General features: G+C 42.5%; 1 protein-coding gene across 2 annotated transcripts in view; it reads left to right on the top strand.

The window, feature by feature from the left end:
* sif (guanine nucleotide exchange factor still life) overlaps positions 1-21,222 on the top strand; it is a 945,217-nt gene that overhangs the window by 430,194 nt on the left and 493,801 nt on the right. For both annotated transcript variants that reach the window (XM_080278922.1, XM_080278921.1), the window contains exons 6-7: positions 13,472-13,682; positions 17,595-17,786. In XM_080278922.1, coding sequence (XP_080135048.1) covers positions 13,472-13,682; positions 17,595-17,786 — 403 coding nt within the window. The remainder of the gene's footprint in view (positions 1-13,471; positions 13,683-17,594; positions 17,787-21,222) is intronic.

A 21,222-nucleotide genomic window follows, 5' to 3' on the forward strand; every position in this document is an offset into this window, starting at 1 on the left:
TTACTTGTCTTCATTTCCTTTGTCATCCTTATCTGTTATCTTCTCTCTTCCTCCCCCTCTTCTCTTCCCCTATCCTTTTTCATCTCTCTCTCTCTCTCTCTCTCTCTCTCTCTCCTGTCTTCCTCATTATCCTTCCTTTTAATCGTTTCTTTAGCATTATCTTCTCTTCCTCGCTCTCTTCTCTTTATCCCTTTCATCTTTTCCATCTTCTTTCCCTCTTCGTTCCATCCTTTTTCCACTCTGTTTCCTCTTTACATATATTCTCTCCCTCTTCCCTTCCTCGTTTCCTTTCTTGCCTCTTACCTTATCCTCTCTTCCTTACTTCTCCATTCCTTGCTTCTTTCTTCTCCTCCCTTACCTGTATTTTCCCTTCCTTCTCCTCCTCTTCTTCCTCCTTCCCGTCTCCCTTCTTCTCTTCGTTGTTTTCCCTTCCATATATTACCCCTTCTACCTTCTCTTCCTCTCCCCTTCCTCACCCCACCTCCTTCCCCTCCTCTTCTTTCCTCTTCATTTCGCCATTCAACCATAAGCACTTCTTATCGTTTTCGTCTTCTTCCTTCTCCTCCTCGTTGGCTTCAAGTGGAGAGAGAGAGAGAGAGAGAGAGAGAGAGAGAGAGAGAGAGAGAGAGGGGGGGGGAAGTATGTGAGCGGGTGGGAGAGGGCGTGAGTGAGAGCGGGATGGTGAGGGAAGAGCATTGTAAGTGTGGAAGTAAGAGAGAGAGAGAGAGAGAATGAGGGAAAAGGGAGACAAGGCATTAGTGCATGACAAGAGAGGGAGAGGAAGTGGGAGAGGGAGGGGAAATGGAAAAGGGAGTGGAATTGTGAGAGGGAGAGGAGAAGGGGTAGCATTGGGCGTGGGAGAAGGAGGGGAGAGGGAAGGGTAATGGGAGAGGGAAAGGGGGGCGGCAGTGGTAGTGGGAGGGGACAAGGAAGAGTGGGAGATAGAGGGATAGGTTATGAAAGTGAGATACATAGATCACACAGACATTACGAACCCAGTTAATACTTAAAAAATGAATGTACGAGAGAGGATAGCACAGCAGAAGGCCGGGAGAGGGGATGAGGGAAGCGGCAAGGAAGATGGAAAGGGAGAGAGAGAGAGAGAGAGAGAGAGAGAGAGAGAGAATGGGGTAACGATCAGCAAAGATGAAACGAGAAGGATGGAGTGGAAGAAACAGAGGCAGTAAAATGGAGTTGCAATGCAGTTATAATAAACAAAACATATATTACCGTGCAGCTCGCTTTAAGTAGGCGGGGATAGACAGACTGCATGAGTCTCCTAAAAGCACACAGTCTCAATTCTGTGCTCGTAATGGAAGATAAAAATGTACAGGTTAAGTCAGAGAGTTAAATAAGAGGAATTCCACACCTCACCCTTCCTTTGTATCCAGCGTCAAACCTCTATCATCGGATGGTCGAGTGGTGTGTGTGTGTGTGTGTGTGTGTGTCCTTCCGTCCATGACCCCTGACCCACCGGTGACCTTTATGTGAGCCTCCCAGTCCATCGTCCCCTTCAATGCGGCGTGGGAGTGCTTTTATTTGCCTGGTCCGGCCTCACTTCACCTGTCCACCCCAGACTCACTCTAGGCCAGTCTGAGTCTTTCACCTGTGTTCACTTCATTAATTTTTTTTCACCTCATTCATTTTGTTACCATCGGATTTTTTTTTTTTTTTCATGTCAGTTTCCATCACCTCGTAGCAAGATGATTTTTTTTGACCTTGTGACAGCTATACGTCGTTCACCTTACCTTGGCCTAACATTGCCATCTCGTAGTCTAAAATGCTAGGTTGTGATAAGAGGCTAACACTTGAATATGGTGCTAGAAAGGGTGAAGAACCGTATTATTGTCTTTATTCTGCCATTGAAATAAACAGACTGCAAAAGGACGAATATCTCCTCCAAAACAAAGGCGAACAAACTATAGTATTGTATAAAAGGAAAGATAGTGTGTTCCCTAGTCTTTGACATTGTTCAGTTACTACCCTGGACTCCTGTAACTGAAGTGAGGAGTGCAAATTACAGTAGTCCTGAAACTAAGCTAATTAAACTAGGAAGAAAGTTATATCGTGAGTTTTTGTCACTTCGTCACCATTTTAAAATTTCGTTTCTTGTTAATTTCGTCTGTTCATCATTTTCGTCATCTAATTAGTTCCGTCAGCTTGCCAGTTCCGTCACATCGCCACTGCCGCCACTTCGTCAGTTCCGTCACTTCGCCAACTCCGTCACCTCCGTCACACTGGCACACCCGCCATGTCGCCAGTTCCGTCACATCGCCAGTCCCGCCATCTCGCCAGTTCCGTCACATCGCCAGTTCCATCACCTCGGCAGTTCCGTCACATCGGCAATCCCGCCATCTCGCCAGTTCCGTCACCTCGCCGTAATGCTTACCTCTTTAGAATCCTCAGCTCGTCCGTGTTTTCCCTTGGTATTCTCAACTTGTCCGCGCTCGTTTGTTTATATTCTAATTCGTTCATGCGTTTTCCATATTCTCAACGCGTCCGTGCTTTTTCGTTATTCTCAGTTCGTATGTGCTTTCTTTAATATTCTCAGCTCGTCCGTGATTTCGTTTAATTACTGTCAGTTCGTCTGGTCTTTGAGAGATGTACTAGGAGAGTGAGAGTGTAAGTGAGTGAGGTGCAGGGAAGGAGAGGGAGACCGTGGGTGAGGTGGAAGGATGGGATGGGGAGGTATGTGCATGAAGTTGGTGTGAGTTGGAGACGGGGCAGCGTGATGGCGGGGGAGAGGGTTACAAGGAGGTGTGATGTTTGTGTCCATCCTCCTCCTGAATTAATGCGTCTTGAGAGAGAGAGAGAGAGAGAGAGAGAGAGAGAGAGAGAGAGAGAGCTATTGAATCATGTCTGTCTTGTAGGTCTAGTGATTTCCCTTACACATCGTCCTTACCACTTTATTTTTGAAGGTAGTACGCTGCTCTTTTTTCTGTATTATTTTTGCTCCCATACATCCTTTAAGTAATCGAAAGAGGTCAATCGATGGCTTAAATAAATCGTAAAGTCTAAGTACCTTGTAAGATGATTGTAACTCCTTTGCGAGATATCTTCCGTGAGATAGAGTTGAAAAGGAAAATAAATACAGTACTCGAAATGAAGGAAGGTGGAAATAAAAAGACATGTTCCTAAATTCATAACTCTGACAGACACAATTTAATATATATATATATATATATATATATATATATATATATATATATATATATATATATATAAGTAGAAGAATAAAATGAATAAAATTATGGAAATAGTAATAAAACAGAGATTCGTTGTCGTAGTCAGAGGGTTGATGTGGATTTTCAGTCGTAAAGTCATCGTAGTGAAAGTATTTGTTCCTACTCCCATCACTACGACAGATCCTAATGTAAGAAATTGGTGAGGTGAGGAATAAAGCAGAAAAGGGTAATGAACCGTGAAAATGAGAAGATATATTGGCATTTCATTGCTGGACACGTGAAGCAAATATGTTGACGCGTTTGTGAGTGTTAGGCGAAAAAGTGATGATGATGATGATGATGATGATGATGATGATGGTGATTAACTGTGAAAATGACGAAATATTTGCCAATGTTTGCCATATAGGCCCTACACGAATAAAAAAATTGGCTTGGTTGTGATATTAAGGCAAAAAAAAAAGTCGATGATAATGATGATGATGATAATGAAGAAGATGATTAACCCTTTGGCTGCTACACCTTTGGGCTGAACATAATCACTCGATAATTCATAACTAATATTTCTAGGAGTGTGTAAACCAAAACAAGAGTTACTAGAGATTATTTCCGGCGGTATATGACCCTGGCAGCGTTTTATTGTATTTATTAATGTAGAGATTATTTTTATGGATTGTACAGGTGAGCTTTTTTGAGATTATTTTTAAGGCTTTTTCAGGTGAGCTTTTTTGAGATTATTTTTAAGACATACAGGTGAGCTTTTTTAGATTATTTTTAAGGCTTTTATAGGTGAGCTTTTTTGAGATTATTTTTAAGGCTTTTTCAGGTGAGCTTTTTTGAGATTATTTTTAAGACATACAGGTGAGCTTTTTTAGATTATTTTTAAGGCTTTTACAGGTGAGCTTTCTTAGATTATTTTTTAAGACTTTTACAGGTGAGCTTTTTTGAGATTATTTTTAGGGCATTTACAGGTGAGCTTTTTTTTTAGATTATTTTTAAGGCTCCCAAACACCTCTTCATTATCGATTTATTTTTTGACATGGATGGTTGATTTCCTTTTGTATGTCTATGCAGAGTATGGCGATGTGGAAGGATTTATGTAGCACAGAAGAGGATACTAAGGTGTAATAAACAGAATAAATCGCTTAGGAAGAGGTGTTAGGGAGCTTCCTCAGCCGACGAGAATACGGACCCTTATGTTGTGGTTAAGACGGAGGTTGAAGGGTCTCTCTCTCTCTCTCTCTCACACACACACACACACACACACACACACACACACACACACACACACACACACACACACACACACACACACACACACACGAGAAAGATCACAAATTTCTGCACTATATTTCCCTCCGTTGAGCAAAGTCTTCTGGTCATGTGAATTCTGAAGTCTTTAGCCATTGGATTTCTCTCAGCTGAACAAAAAATCGTTTGTTGTCATAATTTTTGAAGCATTTTGGACTACTCAAATTTTTAGGGGTCAAAAAAAAAATGGTATTGTGATTTTTAAAGCTCGTGATTTTCCTTCGTTGAAAAAAATAAAAATAAAATTATGGTATTATGGATTTCGAAGAGTATGGTCTGTTTATATTCATTTGACAAAGATCTGTAAACCCCTCTGATCTCTGTCGACGGCCATGTGTAGCCGGACTGGAGGGTTGATTTGAATAGTAACCAAGGAGACTCAGCCCTACCACACAGCTATGGCTCATCGACTTTCACGCAACCACCTCTTTAGTAATCAAGGTGTGGGAGCAGTCTAGTGCCCTCAGGTAAAAAAAAAAAAAAAGGTATAATAGGAATTTTAACTTGACCAAAATTTCTGATGTCAGTCTGAATGAAATAAAAAATGAAAAAAAAATCTCAGTATATTTTCGAAATGGGTGTATGGTTTTTTTTTTTTATTGTTTTTCTCTCCCTTGTTCATCATCTGTTTAAAAAAAAATCTTTCCCGTTGCTTAACAGGGAAGAATTAGCGCCTAAATGGTCTTAGTGAAGAGAGAAGTGATTAATTGAGTGGAAAGGTGACCTGGTTGTTGGTGACGAGGGGTCATTTGGAAAGGTGGTGAGGGGAGAGAGAGAGAGAGAGAGAGAGAGAGAGAGAGAGAGAGAGTTAAAATTAGAATAAGTAATAAGAAAGACAGAAAAGAGTAAAGGACGAAAGAGGCAGGGAAGATAAGACTGAAAGAGCATAAAACGCAGGCAGAAAAAGAGAAAGAATAGAGAGACGTAAAATAAAGAAGAAAGACAGAGAGAGAAGAGGACAGAGGAGTGATAGAAGAGGCAAGAGAGAAAGAGAAATAGGGAGAGAAAAGAGACAGGAAAGAATATTGAGAAAAATATATAGAAAAATTGACAGAAAAAGCGATTTCGAAGGACAAAAGGAATTAAGAAAGACAGAGAAGACTAATAAAAGGAAATAGAAAAAGAGAGAGATAAAAGGATATTAAAGAGAAAGAAGATAAAGTGCCGGAAAAAAACAAAAAAAAGAGCAATAACAAGTGAGGAAAAGTTAGATAAGGACAAAAAGTTATGAGAAAAGAGCTAGGAAAAGATAGTCAGACAAAGATATAAGAGAGTAATCAGGAAAAAAGAGCTAGAAAGAGAGAGAAAAGAGCTAGAGAGAGAATAAAGAGCTAGAAAGAGAGAAAAGAGCTAGAAAGAGAAAAAAGAGCTAGAAAGAGAGCGAAAAGAGCTAGAAAGAGAGAAAAAAGAGGTAGAAAGAGAAAAAAAAAAAGCTAGAAAGAGCAAAAAGAGCCAGACAGAGGGAAAAGATCTAGAAAAACAGAGGAAGAGCTAGAAAGAGAAAAAAGAAAGTGAGAAAAGAGTTAGAAAGAGAGAAGCAAGAGCTTGAAAAAAAGACATAAAAGAGTAATAAAAAAGAGCTAGAAAAAGAGTAAGAAAAGAGCGGTTGGATGAGAGAACCAGGCAGACGCTTTGATAGACGATTTGTGAGAGGAGAAGGAGGAGGAGGGGGCGGCGAGAGGAGAACCAGGATGAACCCCCTCTTCTGGTTCCCCAAGTCCCGCCAGGGGTCGCGGCCCCCCTCGCGGACCCCCTCCCCTGGCCCCTTCCTAGACGACATGGTGGTGAGTTGTGTGGGATTATTATTATTATTATTATTATTATTATTATTACATATTGTCATTATTATTATTATTATTTTATTATTATTATTATTATTAGTCCATTGGTGTTGCTTTTTTCAGGTGGTTTTGATGTTGTCGTATGATTACTTTCTTCTGAACTCTTTCCACCTTATTATTATTATTATTATAGTTGTTGTAGTTGTTGTTTATATTATTAATTTCTGATTTTTTTAGGTTTTAATTTTTTGTGAATTATTTTCTTCTGCATTCTTTCCACGGTATCCTTTTTTTTTTTTTTTTTTTTTTTTTTTTTTTTTTCATGTACCATACTCTTCTTCCCTTTTAAAGTTCTCTCATTGTTTTCGTCTCTTTTTCCACTTTTCATGTAAATAATTCTGAGTTCTTGCCACACACTACCACGAAATTCTGTCATCTCTCTTACCCTCCCATTGCATTCGCTTCCATTATCTTTTCATTCCTTCTCCTCCCCATCCCTTCCATTTTTTGCCTTTCTTTCTTCCATTTCACATCAGTAATTTATCGTCCAGTTCAGTTTTCTCTTTCATTTCAGTGTAATCTCCCCCCAAACTCCTGCCCTGTCCCTCTTTTCCATTCCTATCCTGTATGTTTCTTTACGTAGATTCAGTCCTGATCCAAAAAAATTGTAGTTTTATGACCTTGCTTTCCATTCCAGCTGCATTTTTCATCTTACATTCCATTCATATTCGCAGTTATTTTTTTTTTTTACCTTCCTTTCATTAAAATCCATTCACAGTCCTTCGTGTATATTTTCACCTCTGCATTTCTTTTTTCATTCTGAGTGATATTCATTTAACCTCTGATTCTTTCCATTCCAGTTCCTTCTCTGTTTGTCACATTATTTCCATTTCCACCCATTCCGTTTTATGTCTTATATTTTCATCCCTTCTGCACTGTCTAGGGAAGGATGCTCAACCGTTTCTACACTCGGGAAGATGCAGCAGACCGCACATTCTTTTCTCAACGCCTGCGTGTAGAGACAAAAGCACTGAGACATGCGCAATGATAATACAGCTAACCATTTTTTTTTTTTATATAGTGCAAGACTGTTTATTCATTGTTCTTGAATCGTGGACATTGGTTTACTGAGGCGAATTATTAGATACTGCTGGCTAAAATTTGTAAACCAGTGAGATGTTAAAAAGATGCAGTATATACACCTGATAGACGGAGACAGGTAGAAATTGCTGGTGGCCTCTGTGTTGGTGTGAGAGGGCACTGTGTTGGGGTCTTGGGGTACTGGTGAGGTTGTGTCAGAAGTAGCCAGTGTCAAGATGGTGTCAGAGGAAGTAGTGCCGGTGGGGATAGTGTCAGAGGTGGTGTCAGGGAGAAGTAGCGTCGGGGGTGCTGTCCGGAGGTAGAAGGTAGAGTGGAAAGGTTCATTAGCTGTGTTTACCCTTACTGCCTGAATTATTTATCCCTGCATCTCTCATCCCTCCTCCTCTGCCTCACCCTGCCTCACATTTTCCTGCTTACCTTTCCCTGCCCTGCCTTACCTTTACCTGCTTCACCTTTCCTTGCCTCACTTTTATCTACCTCACCTTGCGCTGTCGCACCTTTTCCCTGCCTCACCTTTCCCTCTCACCCTGCCCTGCTTTACATTTCACTGCCTCACCTTGCGCGGCCTCTTCTTTCACTGGCTCACCATGCCTGGCCTTATCTTTCCCTGCCTCACCTTTCTTTGCCTAATCTTTCCCTGCCGCTCCCTGGCATACCTTATCTTTTCCTTGCTTCACCTTTCCCTGCCTCACCCTACCTTGTCTCACCATTCCTTTTCTCACCTTCTCATTCTTCACCTTCCTCTGCCTCACTTTGCTTTGCCTCACCGTTCCCTGTCTTACCGTGCCCTGCGTCACTTTTCAGAGCCTCTTCTTTCCTTGTCGCTTCTTGGGTCACATTTCCTCTCCTGTCCGACGCTATTGTGCCTCGGTTTGTCTTGCGTCATCTTGCCTTGCCTTGCTCGCCTACTTACTTCACCTCCTTCCCATGTCTTGGTTTCTGTTGCTTTGTCTTACCCTCACCTGCCACACTCCGTCCTTCACTTCCCTCCTCCAGCTTCCTTATCTTGCTCTGTCATGCCTTCCCCACCTCACCCTGTCTTTCTCTCCACTTCCATTCTTCTTTACCCTGTCCTGTCTCACCTTGTTTCAATTCACCCTGTCTTCCAGCCCGCTTCCCTCCCGCAATTTTTTTTCCTCTGTTTTTATTTAATCCTGCCCTGCTCCCTCCCTTCTCTTCCCACCCAGCATTACACCACTCTGTCCTTCCTGTTTCACACAAGTCCTGCCTCACCTTGCCCTGCCTCACCCTGCCCTGCCTCACCCTGCCCTTCTTCACCTCCATCCTTCTACATCAGCTTCATTCCCTTGCCTCTCGACATCCTCGCTTGCTTTGCTCATCCTCTTATTCCCACTCCTGCTTCGCCATTCCCTGCTTGCCTCCCTCCTCCCCGCCTACCCTCTCCTCCCTACCTATCCCAACCTCCCTACCTACTCCACCTCCCTTCCAACCCCCTCCTCCCTACCCCTCTTTCTCCATGTTCCTCACTTTATATAACTGTGTTTGCCTACCTTACCCTCCTTTTATTAACATTGTTCTAGTAACCCTTCACGTACCACCTTGCCTCTGCTTCATCCCTGTTTTCCTTGGTTTACCTCCCCCTCCTCTCTTTTCCATTTTGCCAGCCTTGCCTTATCTATTCGCCTCTGCCTATCCCCCCGTCCACTGTCTGCCTCCCATTGATAACATCGTTCTAGTAACCCTTCACGTACTACCTTGCCTCTGCTTCATCCCTCTTTTCCTTGGTTTACCTCCCCCTCCTCTCTTTTCCATTTTGCCAGCCTTGCCTTATCTATTCGCCTCTGCCTATCCCCCCGTCCACTGTCTGCCTCCCATTGATACCATCTTCAGCCTAACTTCTCAGGTCTTAGCCTCATTTTACCAACAGACTTTATCTTCCCCTGCTAACCTAGACGTCTTTAACTTTTATTAACCTACTCCTCTCATTCGTTGTTGCCTTCCCTGTCGTCCTATATGATGCTGCCTAAGCCTTCTCTTGTCTTCATTACCATCATCTACCACAGCCTGCCTCATCTGCCCTGCCTCCCTGTCGTACCTAGTTCTGTCCTCCCCTGCCCCACTCTTCCCTCCTCTGCCTGCCTCTGTCCTTCCTAACCCTCCTTTCCGTGCCTCACTCTGCCCCACTTATCTCTGCCTGCTCTTCCTAACCCTCCTCTTCCTGCCTCATCCTTACTGCCCTTCCTAACCCTCCTCTTCCTGCCTCACCCTACCTGCCCGTCCTAACCCTCCTCTTCCTGCCTTACCGGGGGCGCGGTGGCTCAGAGGCAGAGCGCCCGACTCGTAATCGCGAGACTGCGAGTTCGAGCCTCTGACGTTTCACTGTTGCCGGGAGTGGTAGCCCGCTCCTGTAACCTAGATGGGCTATACGACCATGGTTGCCTAGCTCGGGGATTAAATCCCTTTCCTGCCTTACCTTACCTGCCCTTCCTAACCCTCCTTTTCCTGCCTCACCCAACCCTGTCTGTCCCTGCCTTCCCTTCCTGTCCGGGCCTGAATGTTATCACTCATCATCACACAGCGGCGGATCCCCTTTACACTGGGAACTAAAATAACATGGGGGCTGCTCAAAATATGGGGTAATGTGCGTGCGTCATAGGTGGTACACACACACACACACACACACACACACACACACACACACACACACACACACACACACACACACACACACACACACACACACACACACACACACCACCTCAGTCTTGTGGGGGAGTCAAGTGGAGGGGGAAGTGGGAAGGAAAAAACTAAGTGTTATGACGAGATCATATAGGTTTGGAGGAGGTAAGGGCAATGGGGTAGTAGGTGGAGGGGAGGGAAGATCAGCAGTAGGGGAGGGGAGGGGTGTGGGGGGAAGTGGTGGAGGAAGGTAGGGGGAGATCAGTAGTAGGGGAGGAAGAGGGGGAGGGGAAGGGGGGGGAAGATTAGGCTGCAGTATATATGTTAAAATTGGTGTTTTGATGAGAGCAGGTAGGGGTGGATGGGGTGAGGGTAGGATTTCAAAACACACGTTTCACTTTGATGGAAAGGTTGGGTGGATATTTATAGGCCCCGGACCTCATTTGTGTTATATCACTGATCAGAGCATTACGCAACACTGCTCATTACAACACAGTCTCGCTCATCACAGCCTTACCCAACACAACACGCTGTTCACCATATCACACTACGCTTTGATGGTCTTGGCAAATAAATATCTCGCTTGTTATTTGACTTATCTCAGTATTACACAACACACCGCTCACCACAACACACTCTCCCACTCATCACATCATCACGCAGCACAACACCGGTCACCACAACACACTATCTCACTCATCACATCACAGCGCTCACCACAGCACACCACACTTGGATGGTTTTCGCTTCACAACATAGGCATACAAGCACAGAGAAAGGCTGGACGGGTAGATAAAAGGATCTTATCTACAGGATATCACTCGTTGCAACACACCCCGCACCACAACGCACTCCACTATGATGGGTTTTGCTCTGATAGATAATAAAGGATGGTTGGATAGATGTATAGGGATTTCATGTGTATTTTCATTCCACAACACTAAGTAGTTTTATTTTATTTTTATTTTTATTAATTTATTTACATTGTCGTTCTTATTCTTAACATGACGAATCCTTAACCCCTTTCGGCTCAGTTGGTGGCCGAGTGTTGTGAGATTGGAGGGTCGATTTCACTAGTAACCAAGGAGACTCATTCTTGCGTCTTAAGCAAGGCTCATTGAATTTGATGCAACCACGACTTAGTGTTGGGATTGTGGGAGTTGTCCAGTTCCGTCCATTGAAAACACACCGACTATAGGAAAAAATTATTAATGTACCGGCATATCATCTGTAATAACACTTCGAACATTTTCAGCAAACGTAGATGAGGAGAATAAGATGTATAATTATAATGTGGTGTATAATTATTTACAGTTAATATATGTGAATGCTTTGCTGTACTCTTTCTCGTACAGTTGGGGACAAAAGTTTGGCTAGTATTTAATTTCTTCGTCATGCTTTCTTCTGGTGGCTAATATTTCAATGCTGAGAGCGGGTTGGTATGTTTCTCTGTCCCTTGGTGATACTCTTTGATATGATGGAGGGAGGGAAGTGACAGACATAACCTAGGTGTGAGTTCGACTGTGGAATCGTAAGAGAACTTTTGTCCACTACTGTTACTACTGAGAGAGAGAGAGAGAGAGAGAGAGAGAGAGAGAGAGAGAGAGAATGTCCTGTGTTTTATACCATATGAGGAACAGTCCGCCATGACACTAGGATCCGTATTCTCATCGGTGAAGGAAGCTCCCTAACACCTCTTCTTAAGCGATTTATTGTGCTCATTACTCCCTCCTTTCCTCTTCTGTGACGTTTAAATCATTCCAATACCACCATACTCAGCATAAATAACACTCAACTTGATATTAACCACCCGTACCCAAGAATAAATCGGTAAGGAAGAGGTGCTAGGGAGAATGTGGACCTGTAGCTCTGTGTGGTCTAGAAAACATCCCATCTACCAGCAAGAGGTCCTTGGGCAGCGATAGAGACAGAGGATGAGCTGAAAAATATAGCTCGCCGGGGGTACAGTTGCTGTCAATAGTTCTTTTACACTTTATGGAAATTGCCAAAACTTTAGTGATGTATGAATATAAATTACAAGGATATATTCAAGCTGGTTGGGAGTGTCAGGATTCTCTCTCTCTCTCTCTCTCTCTCTCACACACACACACACACACACACACACACACACACACACACACACACACACACACACACACACACACACACACACACATTTTAATCCACATGGAGCATATCAGTGACATTTAAACGTATTGCCTGTGTCAGTGGCTTTGTATTGATGCGTTCCATATATTTTGGCGTCAGCTCATGGAAGGGTTTGTTGGTAACTGCTGGTATTTTACTGGGTAGTCATGGGCCAGTGGATTGTTCTGGAGTTATGTCCTTAGTTGGGAAAAATGGTAGGATGGTGGTGATGGTGGTGGTGGTGTGGTGGTGGTGGTGATGGTGTGGTGGTGATGATGATGGTGGTGGTGATGATGATGGTCATGATGAATGTACAGTTATTTTTTTTTTTTTTAGTCCATAGGTGGGGAAACAAGGTGATGATGATGATGATGGTGATGATGGTGATGATTATACTGGTGCAAAGATTATTGATGACTGTCGGTATATAAATTTTACTCATTATCTAGTATATTGCTTTTTTTTTTTTTTACTTAGTTGCGAAATAGGTAGGGGGGGGTTGTGATGATGATGTTGGTGGTGATAGGAAAAGGTAAGAAAGATGATGATGATAAGAATGATGATGATGATGATGATGATGATGACAGGAGAAAGGTATGAATGATGATGATGATAAGAATGATGATGATGATGACAGGAAAAAGGTATGAATGATGATGATGATAAGAATGATGATGATGATGATGGTGATGATGATGACAGGAAAAAGGTATGAATGATGATGATGATAAGAATGATGATGATGATGATGGTGATGATGATGACAGGAAAAAGGTATGAATGATGATGATGATAAGAATGATGATGATGATGATGGTGATGATGACAGGAAAAAGGTATGAATGATGATGATGACAGGAAAAAGGTATGAATGATGATGATGATGATGATGATGATGACAGGAAAAAGGTATGAATGATGATGATGATGATGATGATGATGATGATGATGACAGGAAAAAGGTATGAATGATGATGATGATGATGATGATGATAGGAGAAAGGTTAGGATGTTGGTGGTGATGTCAGTGCCAGGTGATTATTTTTATATTTTTTTATCCCCTTTACAATGAGATTTTTAAAATTCTTTTTCTAGCGGTATATTACTATCTCACAAGGGCATCATCATCATCATCATCATCATCATCATCATCATCATCATCATCATCATCATCATGGTTACAGAAATACATAACACAGAAATAACAATGACCACGTTCATCATATTGGTAAAATCACAGTAATAATAATAATAATAATAATAATAATAATAATCTTCACAACACTAACTTCTCACCATCTCTTACAGTCACCCTCCTTCAAGTTCTCCCGGAAGTCCACGTCCTCGTACTCGCTCAAGCTGGAACCGGTGAAGGGGGGAGGGACAGGGGGACGCAGCAAGAACCGCAGGAAGCCAGTGTCCACCCCAGCCTCCCCCAGTCGAACCCGGGAACCCCAGTGCACGTGCATGACCGCTGAACAGTATGCCAGGCTACGTGCACAGGATCCCAGATATCGAGGTACGTTGGAGTTGTAGCCTACGTTTTCTCGTTTGTTGTACAAGTTTTCATTCTTTCGTATTTCGTTTTCTTTTTCCCACCCTTGCTTTCTGGACCTTGCCTCACCCCACACTTAGGTGGGAAGAAGAGGTTAGGTTGATGATGGTGTAAGATTGATTTTGGCTTTCTGTTTTAGTTATGCAACAATTGTCCTTTTTTTTTTTTTTTTTTTGGTAAGATTTTAATTGTATTATTCCATTTTTAAAATATGTCGAACTTGTACTTATTTCCTGTGTAAAACCAAGTTTTTATTATTTTTAGTATTGATCCTGTGGATTCATATGAGGGTGCCAGTTTTGTTCATGCAATTTTCTAGTAGCTTGGCCATTACCCTTGTTTTCATTATTATTTAGTTTACTCTTTCACTCAGATGACGTATTATTCACTAGTCTATGCTGTCTCCAGGAGATTTTATTCGTGCAAGAGAGAGAGATGGAACTGCATTGGTTAAACATAAGTCTCATTCAACCCTTCTCTTGTGGAACACTCTCCTGATATGAGTAATATCATATGGGTATTGCAAAAATTACACTCAAAATACGTCTTTTGATTGAAGGGCTTTTAAAGCAGATTTTTTGAACCCAAGAACGGTAGATTAGTAGGATTCAGGGTCGCATTTTACTGTCGGTGGCACAGGAGGCATCGTAGCTCCTCTTCCTTATATATTACACCTGAACATTCTCTTGTATAATAATATTGTTTTAATTGGCATCAGCAACATACAAGAGGATTTTAAATTGTAATGTGCAGAATAAATCGCCAATGAAGAGGTGTTACGAAATCTCCAGAGTCACTTGGAATATGACCTAAAGTATAACCTATGTTGTCATGATCCTCCTCCCCCTCCTTCAGAGTGGATAAGAGGAAATGTGATTAAGGAGATATTATTCAGTCATGCTTCCTCAGTTTTAGTGCTGGTCTGAAGTTTGGTATTTTATGTATGCAGTTTAACCCTGTCAGTCCAAGAACGTCTTGTATGTTAAATTCTTGCTCTCTCCAGCAAACCGATTCATCATGAGAGATTTAAAGAGCTGGAGGAATTAGAAACAGCCATAATAAACTCCTTCACAGCTTCATAAACTTGTGTGGTGGCATCAAGAATGTAATAAAGAGTGATGTCCTTGGGCTGAAGAGCTTATTTTTAACAGGACACTGGGACATAATCTAAGTGGCGTAGCACCTTTGCATTGTGATATATTTAGCTTATTATACCTGAGCATTTTCCTGTATTTAGATCATTTCATTATCTACATACTTTCCAGAGATAACCTGCAAGATTATGTGAGGTATAAAATGCAGAATAATTCGCAAAGGAAGTTGTATTGAGAAATCTCCAAAGCCACTTAGAATATGGGCCTTAGAATATATACTCCAGCCTCCCCTTCTCCGTAACACCCTCATTCCTGTTCTTTTAGTCCCCATTAAGTTTACTATTGCAGTTCTTTGTCATCTTAATATTGTAGTCCACTTTCATTTTTATATTGCATTCCTCTTTCCGTTTAATATTGCAGTCCTCTTTCATTTTAATACTGCAGTCCTCTTTCTGTGTCATACTGTAGTCCTGTTTCAGTTTAGCTTTGAAGAATTTGACACCTGTAAATACTGAGAGATGTAGAGATCAAAATCCTCTCGAATATTCATGGAAACAGTGAAATATATATTTATGGCCCTTCCTTTCATCCAGGTACCCTTACCTCGGCTTTCTTGGTCGTCTTTCAGTTTAGTATTGCATCCTTCTTTCAGTTTAATATTGCATTGAAAGATTTGCAGACCTGTTTTCACTGACAGATGCTGAGCTCAGTATACTGAGGAGTGATCAGGGTAAGTTTAGTGTAGTTTTATATTATACACACCATTATTTTTCTTTGTTGGTGTCATATTCTTAGTGTTTGTTCCATCTTGGGTAAGGGTTTCTTATTCGTGAATATTCTTGGTGTTTCAAAGATTCTTCCAGCTTTGATACCCAAATAAAATTGACTACATTTATAAGAACTGAAAGCATATATTGAAAATAGAATTTTGTAAGTTTTCAGTGAAGAAGGTAAAGAAAAATTGAGAAATGCATAATTTTCATAAGATTTTTCCAATACTTGATACCCTGACATATTTGACTACATTATTTTAAGTGAAAACAACTTGACATAGTAACTGAAACCATCAAGTTATGATAACATTTTTGTCAGATTTCAGTGCAGGAGGTAAAGAAAAGCTGAAAGATGCGGCAGTTTTTTCTCTAGATATGTACAGTATTTTTAGATGTAGCATGTAGCAGCCCAGTATTCGAAGTCTGCTCCAGCCATGACTTGACCACCTGAGGTCACTTAACCCCTTGACTCCGGGTGACGTATTTTGTCGATAAATTCTCGCTATTTGACGGACAGTGTTACTCAGCTCGGCAGAAACCTTTTGTGGTGAAGGGGTTAAGGAAGGCTAATATTTAACCCCAGCAGTTCAAAAAGTCTCTCTCAACCTGAATCAAATCATCCGGAGGTAGCGAGAATTTGAATGAGAACTATGTCATCGGATTGAAGGGTTACATGATCCTTCACTACAGGGAGATTGATCTATTTTTGTGTCGTCTTTTGATAGATTTCTTTCAGTGATAATAGAATAATGGGCGACCCAGTTAAATTATTATTACTTAGTCATTTTGTTTGATATCATATCCATATTGTAAGTTTTGAAAATGATTTGTTTTTTCATCATTTTGGCTTGGACTGGCTGGCAAATAGTTCAGGCTTTAGCTGTATTTTAAGCCAGTTCTCCGTTCTTCATTCCATTAAGGTTCATATAAGTCTTTTCGCGTTCCCTCCCTTCCCAGCTCCCTCCCAGCCAGCCGACCTACATAAAGCTCTTGAATTAGGTATGTTAAGACGGATCTCATACAAACACTGCCTCACCATGACAGGGCAGCTCATGGCCTCACACTTCCACTCTATAGTACTCTGGTGTTATGTTGCCAGCAGCCCCTTCTGAGTTGCTCGCTGCCTCCCCCTGGTGCCCTTGTGAGGCAGGTGTGGGGGTCACGATACTATATGTGTGGGTCGGGACGCTGTGTAGTTACTGAGGATTAATGTCACTGCGATATTACCAGGATAAGAAGTACACTTGCTGCCTAAAGTTCATTCCCGCTCATATCCATCAACAGGCACCGAAGTTCAGAAACTGTTCTGGTTGTTGTCTGTCCCCTCTTTTGAAAAAATGACCTCTGAATTCATGTAGGGTTTAATCTGAAACTCGGTGCTTGTGACTGGGTATGAGCTGAAGGGAACTATTGACTGAGTGTACGAGTTACATGGTTCAGTTAAGTGAAAGAATAATATCAGTGAAATAGTTGACTGAAAGAAAAACTCTCTGCCACTTTGTGATGAAAGAAGTGTCCCTTTGAAATTCTTGCTGGTAATATTTTTGTGGTGAGTTTTCCTCAGTTCATTGTATTTATGTGATGTTCCATATATTCCACAGTGTTTTGATTCTTTCTACTTCAATAATCAGTGTTACACCGCGTTTCCTCTCAGTGTTCCGATGTCTGTATTGTAGTTCTTTTAGGTCCCTCTGCACAGGCACTAAAAAAATACTCAGTATCTTGCAGTTCACTGCTTTATCTCAGGATTGTAAATTATATCTGGACTCTTAATTGGCTTTTTAGATTCTACATTCCACGTGTTGTATTTAAGTTGCCTTCTTATGTATGTGCAAAATTATCCCGTAAAATAACTCACTTTTCCAACATTTATGGCACTTGGAAGTCAGAGCTAATATCACTTTTTTTTTTTTTTTGCTACCTGTTTTCATAACCTCCCCCTTTGTAATTAGTGAATGTGATGCCCAACCCTCTGTGCCCTCCCGGTAAATTTCCCTTCTCTCTTCCAGAAAACAGTGGGCAAGTTGACCATAGTTTGACTTGCGAGTGCAATAGTTACTCTAGTGAGCTCACATTCAGAGAAATAACAGCCAATGGAAATGTGAGAACCAGTGAGATCTTTGAGCAAGTTGAGAGCAACATCACCCGGGCTGCCCGCGACTCCCCACCTGAAGTTTACGATAATCTCCAGTTTGGGAAAAGTTTGTCTCAATGTTATTGCTTGACTATAACACAGCTGGTGGTGGATTGATACTAACACAATATTTGAGTCACCCACTAATGGATTTAACTAAAATTACTGGTTAGAGCTTTTCCACTCATGTTAAAGAATGAGACTTTTTATGCTCGAAGGTTAAGCTGAGCAAGTTAAGAGTCCTTGTGGATAGAAAACAATGTTGCACCGATGTTTTGATTGTGTGTGTGTACGGTGTGAGGTGGAGAGGGTGTCACACCCACCTTCACCAGATCCTCAAACCCAATCATAGCTTGTCAATCGTTAGAGTAAACCACCGATTCACTAATCCTATAAGTATGCGACGCCTCAACATCCCTACTGATCACTGCTACCCACTGAGTAGCTCCTTCTAGGTTTTGGAGAGCTGTCGTGTTATATGTCGCTTTTTTATATTTTAATCTAGTTTTTAACCGTGCACAGAATGATGTCAAATGCCATAAACTCGATATAACATCCATGAATTTTCAGAGGTAAGGTAGTGAGGCAGGTATACAGGAGGTAGGGAACTGAGGTGTGACAGGTCTGTCTGGCTACAGGTGCATCGACCTTGCCGCGCACGCAGGGAGGCCGTGGAGTGGTTGAGGGGCCTGCCAGTCGCCCTGCCAACCATGGTGCCGCCCACACCACTGCTGCTACCACCAACACCACCCAGGCTGCCATGTGCGACACCATGACCCAGCGGCGGGGGGCAGACAGCTATGCAGACATGAAAATGGCTGCCAACAGGGACCCCCGCCAGCAGCCGCCCTCACACCATGCCTCCCACATCTCACTCCACCACAAGGGAGGAGGCACTGGCACGCTCCTCCGCAAAGAAGACCCCTCATGTGCAGCCTCTGCCCCCACTGCCACAGCCACTGCCACCTCAATCAGTGACACTGGCACTACAGGCCGGGACAACCGCAGCCTCCGTGGCAGCCGGCGGGAACTGTCGTCTAAGAGCGTGGACTACTCAGAGATGGACACGGTGCGAGAGACGGGCACTCTGCGGCGTCGTGCGCGTAGCAAGAGCACCGACGACGTGACCAAAGGTGACCGAGACGATGACTCCCTCAACCTCGATAGCGATACACTTAAGAAACTATTGAAACCCATGCAGTCGGGTGAGTCCCCAGCCACTTCCCCGGAGTCTTGGCACCCCCGAGTCCGCGGGGAAGGGAGGCTGGACAATCAAATGCACGGGTCCCTCAGCAGGGGGGGCTCCAATGTCTCATATATTGATGGCTTCAATTCTGAGCCTGAGGCGGGGCGGCTCCACCGCCTCACCCCCTCCCGGTCAGCCATGAGTGTGTTGGGCGGGGAGGGAGGGGGCAGGGGCCGTGGGTTCCGCCTGGACCTGGGAGAGCGGGAGTCTCCACCCTCTGATCACCAGCTGTTCGACCTAGCCTGCTACGCCACTACGCCCTCCTCAAGTAGGCCGGCCTGCCGCGCCCTCGTTGCTAACACCTCGTCACAGTGGTCCTTCATGGCAGGCGTGGGGCCCCCCCTGCCACCCGTGCTGCCCACCTCCATCTTGTGTGCCCACCCGGCGGTGCCCCGAGGCTGGCGGGGCCCCAGCCGACCAGGGCCACCGCCAGCCCCAACCACGGAGTCGGCCATAGCTCTGGCCCCACTCCGTGGTTCCTGGCCCTGCCCCCTTACTCCTGGGCCAACTCACTGGGCCCTTTGTTCACCCTTCCTCTAGCATCACTTTACTCTAGACAGAAATACCTACTGTATTTTACTTTCTAGACTGGCCAAACTTATCATTCTATAAACACTAAGACGAGGTGTTAGACTTTCTTTATCATTTTCATTCACATGACGTTTGCATGCTGCCTAGATTGTCCTAGACTGCATGACCTTTGCATGCTACATAGATCCTCACAACCAACTCATGAACTGCACTTTTGAAGTATTTTCTAAATTACCAGGTATAGACATTTAGTACATATTTTCATATTTTACTAACTGGAGGAAAGAATATTATAAAGTATTCTGATTGAGAAACATGCCTAGATTAAGAAACATCAATAACTACAATGTACCGGCATGTAGTTGCCATATACAAACCAATTAATTTCCTGATTTAAGTATTGCAATGATTGTGTAACACTCTTATATCTGTATTGTTGCTGAGAGTAACAGAGTAGATTTAAAATTGTTAAACTCTGTCCATTAGTAAATGGTATTGCTGTTAAAAACACAGTAGTTTATTTTTTTTCTAAGACAGTATTTTTTGTCTTAAAAAGCTATAATACTTTAATTACGGTTCAAGAGACGGTGAAAATACATATCTTGGTTAATGATTGCAATCAGATTCGTATTCATTCCTTAGCTATCCACAGAATACGACATTACTAGTGTCCCAAACTATCTCGTTTGTGGAGTGAACACATTGTTTGTTGTGCCTCTTACATACAGATGTAAATATAAATTGAGATAATTGTGAACAAATTTTGATCTCATAAGGTGCTGACTTGCAGGTATATACTAGTTTCTAAAAAGTGAACTTCAGATCTGATTATATCTGAGAGTTTAAACATTTCTTTCCAGTTGTGATAATAATGTTAGTAATAATAGTATTAATGCTTGATTTTAGTGAAGTGTGTATTAACCCTTTCAGTACTATGACGACCTTAATGTTTTATTATTGCCGCTGCCAGACAGTTATATTGTGCCCAGAGAGAACTTCTGCAGGGGATCATTATCCCTTGTAGTCCAGGGGGGCTCTCCGGAGCTGAATATAGTCATCTAGCCAGAACAAGGACAGAGAAATTTACGATACCGAGATGAAATGGAGAGGTGGAGTGGAGAAGTATATGAAGATAGTGTGAGTTGGAGAGAGAGGACAGTCTGCTGGCGGAGTACAGGTTGACATGAAGGCGGTTCGTTTGAGGTCACCCCATCGAGGTTTAAGTCGTCTGGCCATAGGTAGATGGACGTTATCGTAGGCGAGTGTTAACGGTGAATAAATTGGGAATGAGGAGATCATAAGGACCCACAGTGTTGTTGAGAGATTTCATGACGCCTTTTCCTCAGCTGTTTATTCTGCGATGTAACACTTTAATATCCTCCTGCAGGTTACGAATGGAAACCGTATAAGTCCGACGATGTATTTTTAGGTTATATTCTTGTTACCTACAGACAGTTTATATAGCTTTGGATAGACTTTCCAAACAGAAGGGATGAAATGTAATTATCGTTTACCCCATTGCTGTAAGAGATCTCCTCAAAGCTGAAAAAGATCATCAAGAGGTAGCAAGAATAAGCTGTAAAATGCATCACAGGACTGGAGACGTTAAAGAAAAGTAACTAGGACGCAGGAGAATACTGGACAAATATATGCAAAATAAATATCTAAGGAAGTGATCATTGTGAAGTTTGGCAATGAAAATACAACTACAAGCTTATTCTATATG

The sequence above is a fragment of the Coenobita brevimanus genome, chromosome 76, assembly GCF_032717465.1.
Source record: "Coenobita brevimanus isolate Jiangsu-jjx chromosome 76, ASM3271746v2, whole genome shotgun sequence".
NCBI lineage: Eukaryota > Metazoa > Arthropoda > Malacostraca > Decapoda > Coenobitidae > Coenobita > Coenobita brevimanus.